General features: G+C 38.1%; 1 protein-coding gene across 2 annotated transcripts in view; it reads left to right on the forward strand.

Moving 5' to 3' along the window:
- Positions 1-664: 664 nt before the first annotated feature.
- The window catches only part of glg1a (golgi glycoprotein 1a), a 185,450-nt gene continuing 172,012 nt past the window's right edge, over positions 665-14,102 (forward strand). The window contains exon 1 of one of the 2 annotated variants that reach the window (XM_069901159.1): positions 665-1,140. In XM_069901159.1, the coding sequence (XP_069757260.1) occupies positions 718-1,140 (423 nt within the window). In that variant the 5' untranslated portion in view covers positions 665-717. The remainder of the gene's footprint in view (positions 1,141-14,102) is intronic. The other variant, XM_069901160.1, reaches the window with a different exon arrangement.

Below are 14,102 nucleotides of genomic sequence, written 5' to 3' on the forward strand. Positions count from 1 at the left end.
CCTTCTTCATTAATTTCCTGTGGGATTTTTATCTAAAGCCAACTGAGAATCCAAATACCCTGCATCCACTGGTCCTCTCTCACCTGGAAAATCTACATAATGGAGTAGTCAAACATGATTTCCAGTTCATTAATCCTTGTTATTATCTTCAAAGGGTTGTGATATTGTAAATAGATTCCAATGGTTTCCCTCTGACATGGTCAGGAATTCCCAGTGTTCTTCCTCTTAAAGGTTTTAATTGGTTTTCTCTGCACGAACTCTCTCAGAATCTCCAGACTTTTGGAATAGATCATCGATTTCACTAGCACCAGTTTTTCCCAAACTCAAGTCCTTGTTGGCACTTCCATTCCCCCCTCACTCATCTGGCTGGACAACTGGCCATTCTCGCTTCTGCTTTCCTTCACTCACTTCCTAAAAGACAAGGAAAATGTGTCCTGGCTGCAGGCGACGTGTCGAGACGGTGCGGATCGCAGCTTGCTGATGCCCAGATCAGCGGGGGCAAGACGGGGCTCGGGGAACGGCTGCTTCACAGGGACGAGACATGCGCCTTGAGGAGGGCCTGAGCCCCGGAGAGGTGGAGGAGGGCTGGCCCAGGTCATCACCCACCCTCCCATTCCGACGGCAGAACGACCACCGCGCGACGTAGGGGGAATGACGCAAACGCGTTGACGACGCCTTCAAAAAGCACGGAGAGGCTGCTGCGGCGGCCACAACAAGATGGCGGCGTGTGGACGTGGGAGTTTGATGTTGGGGGTGGCTGATGGCCGGCGATGGTTACGGGCCTCACACGGGACGCTGGCAGCGACGGTGGCGCTGACTTTATTTTGCTCGTGCCTCTGCGCCGGGGAGCCGCAGGTGAAGCCTGACCGCTCGCAGGACGCGAAGCATCTGGACGGGATGGCCGTGCCTCACGGCCAGGAGAAGCAGCAGCAGCTGCCGCCGCAGCCGCAGCAGAGCCAGGGGCAGGCGCCGGGCCCCCCGGGCCAAGTTCAGGTTCGCCCTGTGTTCCAGGCCCCGCGGAAGAACATCTGGCGGATTTCCGAGGACCCGGCGTGTCGCGAAGACGTTGTCCGGCTCTGCCCCAAGCACACCTGGCAGAACAATTTCGCGGTGCTCGAGTGCTTGCAGGACCTGCGGGAGGTGAGCAGCGGCCGCGGGCAAGTGGCGGGCCATTGTAGTTCAGGAGCACTGCACCTGGGGGGCTTGCTGCTCGGTGGCGTTCACTGGCTGCGGGTCCCTGTTCCTGTGTGGGCAGAGGGGAGGGGAGGGGGGGGTGGGAGTGGCTTGGCCGGAGGTGGGGGTGGGGGGGGCGGGGGGAAGACGGACTGACGGGCGCTGCTCCTTTGTTGAGGAATGAACTTTCACTCAAGTTGGTGCTTATTCGTCGGATGGAGAAAGTTTGAATGGGAGCCGTGTTGCCACTAGTTCAAATGAACCGTTCTTGGTTCTATTGACTGAGGGTTGCAGTTTTGAGGAGCCACGTGGAGCTGGGAATCCGGGTGGAGCAACTTGTCACATTAAACAGGCACCTGTGCGATTTGTCACATGAGACAAGCGAGCTCGGCTGCAAATATCCACGGCAATAGTTGAAACTTTGTTGACGGAAGAGAGAGAAGACGCAGTCCATTAACGAGCAGCGTCGCCATTTATCCAGATTAACTAAATACAGAAAGGTAGATGTTTTTTTTTAAAAATGACCGTGCATTATTCTGTGGGAAATAAAAGAGCAAATCATTTTAAAACTAGCTCTTTCACTTCTTCAAGCATTTTTTTTGTGGTTGCTTATCTTCATCTCCCATTTGTTTTCCGTAATGCCTAGGTGTAATATTTAGAAGGGTGAGAGTAAATGTGGAGGTTTAAATTGGGAATACTTGATCTTCAAAAAAAATTAATTGTTATCCAGTAAGAGTTCTTGCTGGGAGATTGAGAACGATGATGTATTTTAATTGGCATTTGATGTTATAGTTAGAATTGGGGAAATTTGGGGCCACCGCTTAATTCATCTTGCAGGAGATCTGAGACCATTCAGCACTTTGATCAAATTTTATTGCGTATTGTAATGAGACATACATCAGAAAAGAATAATGTTAAATATTGGTTTAAATGAAATTCATTGTCATGAGCTTTAATGCATGAGATTGGAATTTCATAGTAATTAATACTGCAGTAAGGCAAAATTTCTCTAACTCCAATCGCAATGTCAAACATCACTTGTAAAATACTGATATTATTCTCACGCAATTGTATAATGCTGATCTGGGCAATTATACCCAGATTAAGAGGAAAATGTTAAAAGTAGAGTTTGTGTTTGCTCAGTCGCAATCTGCTATTTATAAAATGATAGTTTGGTTTCTCTAATGACCTCTATGTGCTATATGCCGCCAGTTGTATGTGTAATTCAGTAGTTGTAGCCTGGATTTTGTATGCACGTTCCATTGTATTTCTGAATATAAATCTGATATTGTAACTGAGATGCAAATAAGAGTTTAATTGTCAAAAAAAATCACAGTTCATTGTCTGTGCTATTACATGAGGAGAGGCCAGATGCTTTTATTTGTGGGCATCTTATGTTGGTAAGTTCTGGCATTGCTGTGGCGTTTGATTTTGTAGATCAAGAATCACACAAATTATATAAATGTAGAGAAATGATTGGACATTTTAACATTACTCATAAATCTCATTTTAGATGCAACTTTCTGATGACTGCAGTTTCTGGGATTTTATATCCTTTACTGATAGCTATAAAGGGTCCTGAGATGTAATTCCATATCCCATGGTAGATGTCCAAAAGTTCTGATCCCAAGTTAGTTTTGACATTGAATCTGATGTTAAAGTCCAGATTGCATGGTAGGGGCTTTGACCAATTTCCTCAGGTTTGAATATTCTTGCATATTGTTCTCAATTAATATGCCACTAGTTACAAACAGACTGTTGGAAGAGGTGCCCCCCAGAAATGTCACTCTCGTTCGTGGTTGTAAGTGTAAGTGATGCAGGGTGAATTGGGGCATGAGCTGAAACATTTCTTCTTACCTCATCCAAATTTGGAATTTGTCAAAACTGGTAATTTCTTTTTAATCCCAGACCCCACTTGGATCATTAATGCAGTGGGGAAAATCTTGAATAAATTTCTAATGGTTTCTGACCTACATTTATCCATTCTTTAACTGCACTGAGTTAGAAGGTAGGATTGCTGTTTCAGGTTGTGGATGCATTTTGTAATTGGCTCCACTTAATGTTGACTGCTTGCTTTTGTTAAGCAGAGTGACTACATTTGCTCTTTGCATTTCACTTGTATCCATTAACCCGTCAGAAAGCTTTTGCTTATGAAACCTGGCAATTGTTTTGGTTGCTGTTGAGTATAGGATAGGTGTTTGGGCATGTCAGTTTTGCGAAGGTAGGGGCATAAAGCACATCACAGTTCTGACAGTTCATTTTCTTATTCATCGTAACATGTTAATTTCATCATTTTTCCTCTCCATTGCCTCTCAATTTGAGGAAATGACTCCTTGCTTTGGCATTCTTGCATCTGTTAACTCTCCCCAGTAAGGTGTAACTTGCATTTTGACTTGCAGGCTATTTCATGGTGGTTGCTTTCTCCAAACCTGATGCATTCACATGAAGGTTAATGTTTATTTTGCAACTTTTCATCCAGGAGTACTCTGTGGAATTAGGTTTTGTGTAAACACAGATTAGATCTATAGTTTTCATATTGTACAGTACTAGTGGAGTGCCTCTTATCATGATGAACAGCAAGTGTCATGTGTATCAGTCATTTCAAAAGTAGAACAGTCAAAATTGTTCAAATGGATATCCAATGAAGGAAGATACTTTGTCTTTTCCCAAGAGGGTCTTGTTGCTTCTAAATTTTTTTCCAGCATCCTAAAAACAAAGCCCGCTTGTTCTTTGCTGTATTTATTATTCCTCAATTTGTTCTCCATGTCCATGGACATTTGCTGATTTTTCATGCCAGTTGCCCTTTTAAGTGTTTTCTGTCATTTGGATATTATCATTTTGTTGCCTATTGATGGAAGTTTAAAGTTGATCCTATGACAGCCCCTTTCCATTTGTAGATCTTATTCCAGGTCACATTTTTTTAATAGTTATTTTCTATCATATTTCTTTAGATTTTCTTTGTTATCTCCTCATTTCTAGTTGCTTTTGTAGTTATTATTGGAAACTTATTCAAGCAGCCATAATTTTTGTGTGAAGCACAAGCGACCACAGATGCTAGAGTCTATTATGAAATAAAAACAAACTGGTGGAAGGAACTCAATAGGTCAAGCAGCCAACATTTTCCTCCATGGATGTTTCTAGTTACTCCAGCAGTTTGATTTTTTTTTGTTTAAGGTTATACAAATGACGGTAGCAGACCATTTAACTGGTATGGGACAGTAGCTATTGAGTCTGCTATGTAGATAGAGCAGTGGTCAGGTTTAGGATTTAATCTTATTCGTCCTATTGCCAGAATGGCAGATAGTTTGGTGGAGACTAGGCCTTTGATATTTCTTACCCCAGAGTTATTTGTTGAAATAAGCTCATATTGTACACTTGAATTTTTTCAACATCTTTTCACTGTCCCAAATTATTTTTTCATATTTATACCATTTTGTTTTAAACTTGCATTAATTACTAAAAGCTAAATCCCATCAGAATGTGCCAATGCAGCATTCAATATCTTTAACCATATCTTTAATCATTTACCTTGGCTCTAAATGTGATACTTCAGAAAAGGATTCCTGGCTCTTAATCGATCAAGAGGTTGTATTAGCTCCTGTTTTTTTTGTACTGCTATGAGCCTAGTGATGTTGACAAAAATAAGGTAGGGCTATCACATTCTCTTGGATGAGTAATAATGTTATAATAGCATCAGCCTCTGAATCCAGTCGAATCCAGTTTGGATATTGGGAAACATCTGCTACCCAAATTCAACAGATAACAGGTCATAATTGGTCAGTAATAATAATGATTAATATATTGTCATACACACAAGTACAACGTACATTGGGACTGAAACTTTTACTTGCTGCAGTCAAATAGGTACTTCTCTGGGGAGGGGACTCCAGTTGTGCAGATTAAATTACACCAGGAAAGAGATAATAAATATTTCAATTACCACAGATCAAGAAAAAAAGTCTTTTCAATTGTGCAGGCAAGTTTTTGTTTTGCATTGCTGGAGTAGTTTATGATTAAGCTTGTAAGAGCCTGATAGCCTGATCAGGGGAGTGGAGAAATGTTCTTGCCTTGCTTCTGTAGCAGTGAGAAGGGGTTGTTTTGGGAGTCTGTTTGATGTCAGCTCCCTTCTTGAAGCAGCCCCTAACAAAGAGTTCAGAGCCTATGTTGGACCTGGCTATGCTTGCTACTTATAATTGCCTTCTGCATTCCTAAGGACTTGAATTACCAAATCAGGGCATGAAGCAACCAATCGGTATTCTTTTTACAGTACATGTCTTTAAATATTCCATCAAACTTTAAACATGCCAAGACTCTTTAGAAAGAAGAGGCGTTGGTTCAGCCACCTTCACCATTGCCTTGATGTGCTAACTCCAGGAAAGGTCCACCAGTACATTGACTCCCAGTTTACTAACCCTCTCTGCCTCTGTACTATCAGTGCAGGTATGTGGCCCCTCAGACTTCCCTTCCTAAAATCCATCATAAGGTTGTTGGTCTTGTTCTCTCTTGGAATGTTCTAAAGTCAATTTATTGGGAGAAGCTAGGAATTTAAAGGAAAGATGAAGGTCATAAACCAAAATAGCAATTTGTGTAATGATGAGCTGAATGCTGACAGGAAAGAGCAGTGAGTTTAATAGCTAAGGTGCATCAAGGTTAAAATCAAGGAAAAAAAAAAGGTAGGAGGATAAAATTAGGTTTCTGTTGTGAATGCATGAAGAATTTCTAACAAGGTGGTTGAAATAATATCACAAATAGAAATAAATTGAGTTGATCAAATAGTCATTAGTTATGTGTTTGTATGTTGATCAATATTGGGCTCAAAATATTTGAAAATACAATGCATTTAAAAGGTAGAATAATGTAATTAGAGGAGAATAAGATGTGATAACACCAGTGAGAAATGTCAGTGTATCAAAAATAATTTGGACAATGATACATTCAGAAGTTTACTGAAGTAATATACTTTGAAATGGAGAAGATGGGCAGTTTTGTGAACCAATCTTGCTCCAAGAACTGGGATTAATTAATCTGATCATAAACGTCCATCTAAGAAAAAATGATCAAAGTACAAAGAAATTTTAGAGTTTGAACAAAGCACATTCAAGTCAGAAACAATTGCACTGCCAGTGACCCAAGTTCTAATCCTCTGCTATCTGAAAGGAGTTTTCCCTGTGACTGCATGGGTTGCATCCAAATGCTCTGGTTTCCTCCCATGTTTCAAATACATACAGGGTTAGTAGGTGGCTTTGGCTCGTGGGATGGAAGGGCCTGTTACTATGCTGTATCTCTAAAATAAAAAAAAGAAACAGCAAGTGAGTAAACGTAGATTTGAAAATTAACTTGGGTGGTTTGCTGGTAGATACAATACAAGAAATATCTAAACAATTATTTCCCATTCTTAATAGGTGTTGGGGTAAAAGCTATATCAGGAACATTGATGTATTCTGGATAACCTAAAGAAGATGAGCATATCATTTATTTAATGTCACTGCTTGTAATGTTGACAAGAAGAATGAGTTGGATAGATTTAGAAATCAGGGTGACTTTAATTTTAAAAAAAAATCAAGGTTTCTTTATTGTCATGTACTGTGCACAAAATACTTATTTTCTTTTGCTCTGTAAAGGCATCAAGCAAAAAGGAGATGATGAATTGGATCAAATTAAGTAAAATAAAATAAAATGGCAGATATATTTAAAATATCCTTAGGCACAGGTGTGGTGCCAGAGGATTGAAGGGTAGCTCGCATTGTTCCGTTGTTTTTATAAAAAAAAGGCTCTAAAAGTAACCCAGGAAATTATAGACTGGTGAGCCTGACATCAGTAGTAAGTAAATTATTGTGTGTTCTAAGAGATAGGATATTCAAGTATTTGGATATTGACAATGTAGTCATGTGGTAGGTTACCAGGAAAGTTGATGAAGCCTGTGGATGTTGTCTACATGGACTTTATTTAGTAAGACCTTTGTCAAGATTCCACAAGGGAGGTTAGTCAGGTTCAGGTCCTTAGTATTCATGGTGGGGTAGTAAACTGGATTTAACATTGGTTATACGGATGAATTTAGAGTGGGAGTGGATGATGGTTTCTCAGATTGGAGGCCTGTGACTAGTGGTGTGCCTCAGGGATCAGTGCTGGAACCATTGTTTTTTGTCATAGAGATAACGATCTGGATGATAGTGTGGTAAATTGGATCAGCAAGTTTACAGATGACACTAAGAATGGAGGGATTATGGATGGCGAGGAAGGTTTTCAAAGCTTGTAGAAGGATCTGGACCAATTGGAAAAATGGGCTCCAAAATGGTAATAGAATTTAATGCAGACAAGTGTGAGGTGTTGCATTTTGGAAGGTCAAGCCAAGGTAGATGTACGTGGCAAAGGTAGGGCACTGAGGAACCCAGTAGAATGGAGGTCTGGGAATACAGAAACATAATTCCCTAGAAGTGTCATCATAGGTAGATAGTGTTGTAAAGAGATCTTTTGGCATGCTGGGCTTCATAAATCAAAGTATTGAGTATAGGAATTGGGATGTTATGGTAAAGATGTATAATATGTTGGTGAGGCCAAATTTAGAATATTGTGTGCGTGCCGAACTATGGAAAATATATCAATAAGCTTGAAAGAATGCAGAGATTTACTGGGATGTTGCAGGAACTTTAGGAGCTAAATTACAAGGAAAGGTTAAACAGGTTAGGACTTTATTCCCTGGAGCATTGAAGAATGAGTGGAGATTTGATGGAGGTATACAAAATTACGAGGTATTGATAGTGTAAATGCAAGTAGACTTTTTCCACTGAGGTTAGGTGAGATACAAACCGGAGACATGGGTTAAGGATGAAGGGGAAAATGTTTCGGGGGAACATCTTCACACAGAGTGATGGGGGTATGGAATGAGCTGCCAGCTGAAGTGGTGAATGTGGCCTCACATTTAAGAAAAATTTGGACTGGTACATGGATGGCAGGGGTATGGAGGGCAATGGACTGGATGTAGATGAGTGGAACTAGGTAGAAAAATAGTTTGGCACAGATTAGGGCCTGTTTTCTTTGCTGTAATGTGCTTTCACAAGTATGTAAAAGTGTGGCAAAAATAAATGTGGTTCACATCAAGGAGTTGTAATGGGGAATAAATAAATAGCTGAAAATATTTAATCTATCTACACTGAGGATGGGGACATTGAGTGTGGCAAACTGGATAGTGTTCAATGACTAAAACAGACAGCTCAAGAGTAGAACGGTGGATACTTTAGGAGTAATCTTTCCTGGACCCAATACACCAATGGCATCAGGAAGAAAGCATGTCAGTGGCTTCACTTCCTCAGGAGTTTGTAGAGGTTTAATATGACTTTGGAAACCCTGGCAAATGCATGGTGGAATGTGCTGACTGGCTGCGTCATTGGTGTGGTGTTGGTCTCCAATACTTCTGAGCAGAAAGCCCCGGAAAAGGTAGTGCATCAAAAACATCTATGAGGACCGCTGCTGTCAGAGAACAGCAATCATCAAGGATCCACAGTACCCAACACATGCTCTGTTCTGAATACTACCAACAGGAAAGAGGTATAGGTGCCACAAGACTTAGAGGAACAGCTGATAACCCTCCATCATCAGGCTGTTCAACAAAAAAAACCTCTGACTTGTTTAAGGACTCTTACATTTTATTGATTTTTTTTTTCACTCTGTATTGTACAGTGTTTGTTTAAATTTCTTTATTTGTTTACATGTTTTCTAGTGCAGTTTTTTGGCGTTACCAATAAGTGGTAATTCTGCCTCACCTGCAGGAAAAGAATTGATGTTATATATGTACTTTGACAATAAATCTGAAAATTCTGGAAAGATTGCTTTTTATTTTCACTCTGCCTGATGTTAGTTGCTGAAATGGAAATCATGGTTTACAGCAAGTCATTTAAGGATGTAATAAAAGACAGATGAAAAACTATGACACGTTTCAGGATTTTGATGAGGGACACAAAACATTGTGGAGGATAAGGACTGCTGACATTTGGAATAAATATGCAAGTTTTACATTATCAGGCTCTGCTGGTTGGATACCACAATTTCTGTGCTCAGCTGATGATAATAGTTATGTTTGTGTACTTTATTTGGGTTTACTAGAATTTCAAAGATGGATGAGAGCATGGTCTATGTGGAAGGTATTCTGCAAAAGGAAATAAATTGAATGGGCAAGAAAATGGCAGATGGAATATAATGAGAAATTACATTGTCGATAGCATGATGAATAATAAAACATTGTTTTAAATGATGAGAAGTTGGTAACTTTTGTTCTATGTAGGGACTTGAGAATGCTAATCTTAAAATTATAGAACGTAAACCTGTAGCTCCAGCAAGAGACGAGGAAGGCATTTATGGCATTTTGTTGCTTAAGAGTAAGGAAGTCTTGCTACATCCATGACTGCCTTTGATAAGAAAACCTGGCATTGTATCCATTCCCAATGACTGACTTGTTTGCCTTGGAGTAAGTGCAATGTAAATTTATAAATATTCAAGGTTTGAAAGTGATTAGCAAGGTGCTTGTTTTGCAATACAATTTAGCCATTTAGGGCAGATGATTTTTTTTCAAGGAAGCCTGCAAATCTTTGGAATTTTCCTCTTCTGTAGTTCAATGCTCAGATTAGATTTTTTTATATTTAAGTGAATCAGGTCATCTTGTCACAGGATCAGCCTTTTTTTTTAAAAAAAACTAAAAAAATTATTTATAAATTTTAAAACCACAAACTGCAATTATGTAATATTACAAATCCATTTCAAATATATGGCACCTGTATCTATATATTAGAAAGAACCCCTCTGTTATCTCTCCTCACCTCTAATAAAGAAAAAATATATAGAGGGAGATGTTAAAAATAGGACAAAAGACCCTCCAGAAGTACCTCATACTACAAAACTTATAATATGTGGAGATCTATTTGGAGAAAAGGAATGTCGGAGTTTCATTTAAATATTTATTATCTGTAAATATGATCTCCATATTTTATAAAATATGTGATATTTCTCTTAAATTACAAGTAATTTTTTCAAGTAGTATTCAACTTCGAACTTCTGCATGCCATCTCTCCAGTTCCAAATTGATATCTGACTTCCAAGTTATTGCAATACAATTTTTTAGCTATTGCCAAAGCAATTTTAACAAATTTCACTTGGACCATGTTCAATTTTAATTTAAGTTTAACCCCCTTAATATCACCCAATAAAAACAACATAATATGTGGGATTCCTGTTGGAATTTAACAACATTTATTCTTTCTAATAAATTACCAATTTCCAACAAAAAAGATTTCATCTTAGGACACTGGCATTTAGAGTGCCAGCTTCCTGTCTACATCTAAAACTAATCTGCAAAAGCATAATTCAATGTATTTAACTTTTGTGGTGTCAAATATAGCTGATGACTAAAATTATATTGTACTAAATGTACAATATGTACAATAACCTCACATTTATTGTACTTTTCATATTTTATCTATATAATTCCATTCAGTCATGTTCATTTATTTGTTCTTTCAAATCCTTTTTCCATCTTTGTCTTGATTTATGTACCTATTTTTTTTTAAACAATTTGTACATTAATGAAATAATTTTTTTGTATCTCCATTACACAATAATAACGTCATCTTTGTCTCTGCTGGCAATATCAGATCATGACCAAAATTTTCACACAATAAATTCCTAACCTGGGAATAACAGAACCTTGTATTTTCAGAATCCTGAAACTTCTTTCATTCTGTCAAAAGTAATAAATTTCCCCACTTCAAAATAATCCTCAATCTTCTTGATACTATGACATTGCCAAATCTTTAAAAACGGATTTCCTATAGAAAATGGAATAAATCTATTTTGAAATAAGGGTGTTCTTGGCATTAAACCTCCTCCTCAAATTTCTTTATCAACCTTAATCCAAAGCACAATTAAATGTTTCAATATAGACGTTTCTCTATTTGCTATTAACACTCTTGAATTCCATTTATAAATAAAGTTTTGTGGATTTGTTTTTCCTATTTTTATAAAGCTCTATGTTCACCCAAGCTGGAATGTTATCTAAATCATACATTATACTAATAAATTGCAACTGGGCTGTTTCATAATTCATAAAATTAGGGAGCTGTAAACCCCCTAGTTCATAATTCCACATTAATATTTCCAAAGAAACCCTTGCCATTCTCATTTTCCATAATAATTTCCTTACAGAAGCATTTAATTCTTCAGAATTTTTTTTTGGCAAATTGGAATTGATTGAAAAATATGTTGAATTCTAGGAAATGCATTCATCTTGATGCAATTTACCCTACCTATTAAAGTAATAGATAATGTATTCCATCTTTCCAAATCATCTCTTTTTTTCTATAATAGTAGTAAATAATTTAATTTAAATATTTTTTTAAATTGTGGTTCCACATGGATACCTGAATATAGCACAGGGTCAGCCTTTATCTCGATTAAATTCGGAGGAGATTCTTGGAGTGATATAACCTTATTACTAGTACGATGACAGTTTGACAATTGTCAACAGTTGAGGTTTGTGTCCACTCACTGTCTTTTTGTATGATGTATGGGTGTCCCAACAGTTCAGCTCAAAATTTTGTGCATCTGGAGACAAAATAGAAGATAAGATCTTGGCAGCTGCTTCTCCTCCTATCAGAAATTAATCTAATTGTTACATTATTCAATCACTCCATGTCCTATAGTTTATTAAGCGACCACAAAAGGACTTAAGATTGATGCTGGGGTATCGCCAGATGTCTGTTCAAGCAATGTCATCTGGATTAGCAAGTTTTCCAGTATTCTTTCTCAATAAATAGCACCAAAAATTGATTGATAATTGCAGATCTATTTTCTGTTGGGATACCTGCAGTAAAAATCAACACAGGTGGCTTTGTTTAACATCAGCTTGTTTTTCATGTTGCATTCTGTTTCTTCTCTCAAAAAAATATGGCACTAACATTCAGATATATTTTTGTCGATGCCAAATAGTTTATTTGGATTAGTTTTTCTTTTTGACATATGTTTTCTTAGGATATCTGATCGATGGATAGGGGCACATTCAGTGTCTGGCAAATTGATACACCTATTCAAGAGAGATGTTTGGAATTCCATTTTTTAAAAAAAAAGCAACAAAAAATGAAGATAAAAGTGCTAATGCTGGAACTCTCAAATAGAATTAAAAAAAATGCTGGAAACATTACACTACAAACAGAATCTATGGAAAAGATGTGAAATTGATGTCAGATCTGGGAAATTGAGAAAACAAGATAGTTATAAGTTGCAGATATTTGATGGGATGAGGTTTGGGTTGCAAAGGAATTAGCTGTTATAAAGTAATCTGGTTGTTGGTTCAATCAACTCCAATAAAGTGAAATGACATGAACAAAATGGAGAAAGCTTTAGAAAGAAAACAAAAATGAGTGTTTAAAAAAAAAACTGATTTGAAGAGAATACTGGGCAGGCCAGGCTGGCGAAGAGAGGAAAAATTTTAACTTGTGTAACCTATGTGGCTACGTGGCCTCCTGCCCATTCCAGCAGTAAACCAGATCTCCAGACATCCAAGTCACACTTTGATTTCTGGCTTTGACCCCCTAACGTGACTTGGAAGCTGTCAGCACCTGAGGTGAACTATGCTTGCCATCTGCACCTTCTCAATTCCTGGTTTCCATGAACCAATTTTCAGAATCCCATAGCCAGCTCATCAAGCCCCTTGCTGGTCTGCTGCTGTGGTTTTCAGTCCTATAGTGCCTCTCCCAGGCTCCTCCTTTCTGCTCTGGTTCCTGCACCAGCCTCCTGCTGCCCTGGAGCCTGCTACCCCTGCTGTTGAGGGTTAAAGATCATCTGTATTTAAAGCCTGGGCTTAATTTCCTAAATCTTTATCTGTGTCTCTTTCCTGTGTTAGTTTTACCTTTGGCATGTTTTCTTTCACCATTTTACAACTTTTGTAAAAATTGGTTTGAAGTGTTCCCAGAGCCAATCAAACAAATTGTATTGCAAAAATCATAGGTATGCCATCTTGACCATGGCTACTCTGCATGGACAGTATTAAGACAAAGATGGTTCTTGTAGCTGGTTATGAAATTCCAATGTCTGAACTATTTTCGAGGCTCTGTCCCATTGAATAATAATCTAACCAATGAATTAAGAGGAAAAATGTACCCATTTGCAATTCTTTAATGGTGCTTAAAATCATTGCTTAAAGTTGTGCAAACCCATCAATACCAATTTGCATAACCTTGAACTGTGATTTTGATACTGATGAGGCATCATATTCTGGTACTGTATATAAGGGACAGGGATTCCAAGCAGACACCTTGTGGTAGACTCCATGCTGATAGACTCCAAATTTTACTTGTTTTCCTGAAAACTATGGGCCACTCTGAACCTGGAAATATGGATACTTGTTTCACCAATAGAAAATTTAAAAACTCCTCATTGGTTATTCAGAACAGATCCAGATATACAGTGCTATCATTCATTGCCTAATCCTCAAATAATAAGGATCTATTACAGAGATGCATACACCCTGCTATGCCTGATGTTTGCTAACTATATAAGTGTGAAATATATACAGTAGTTGCTATTCTACACTAGCCATGAAATACAAAGGGGTCTTTTAAGAATCTTGAGGAGCTTAAAAAAAATGCTCTAAATAGGAAGAAAAACATGAAAGTCTGCAGACATTGTGAGTAAAGTAAAAACCATGCAGGAGAAACTCAGCTGGTCAAAGAGCATACTTTATTGTAAAAGATACATAACCAATGTTTCAGACTTAAGCCCTTCATCAAGGTTAGTTATGTATCTTTGCTACATAAAGTATACTCTTTGACCAGCTGAGTTTCACCAGCAATGTGTTTTTACTATGAATATGATCGAGTTGAGAGGAAAGTTGTATTGATTTCATGAAATCCCATAGTTCTGAGCTGTTGCATGTTAAAATTACA

The sequence above is a fragment of the Narcine bancroftii genome, chromosome 10, assembly GCF_036971445.1.
Source record: "Narcine bancroftii isolate sNarBan1 chromosome 10, sNarBan1.hap1, whole genome shotgun sequence".
Classification (NCBI taxonomy): domain Eukaryota; kingdom Metazoa; phylum Chordata; class Chondrichthyes; order Torpediniformes; family Narcinidae; genus Narcine; species Narcine bancroftii.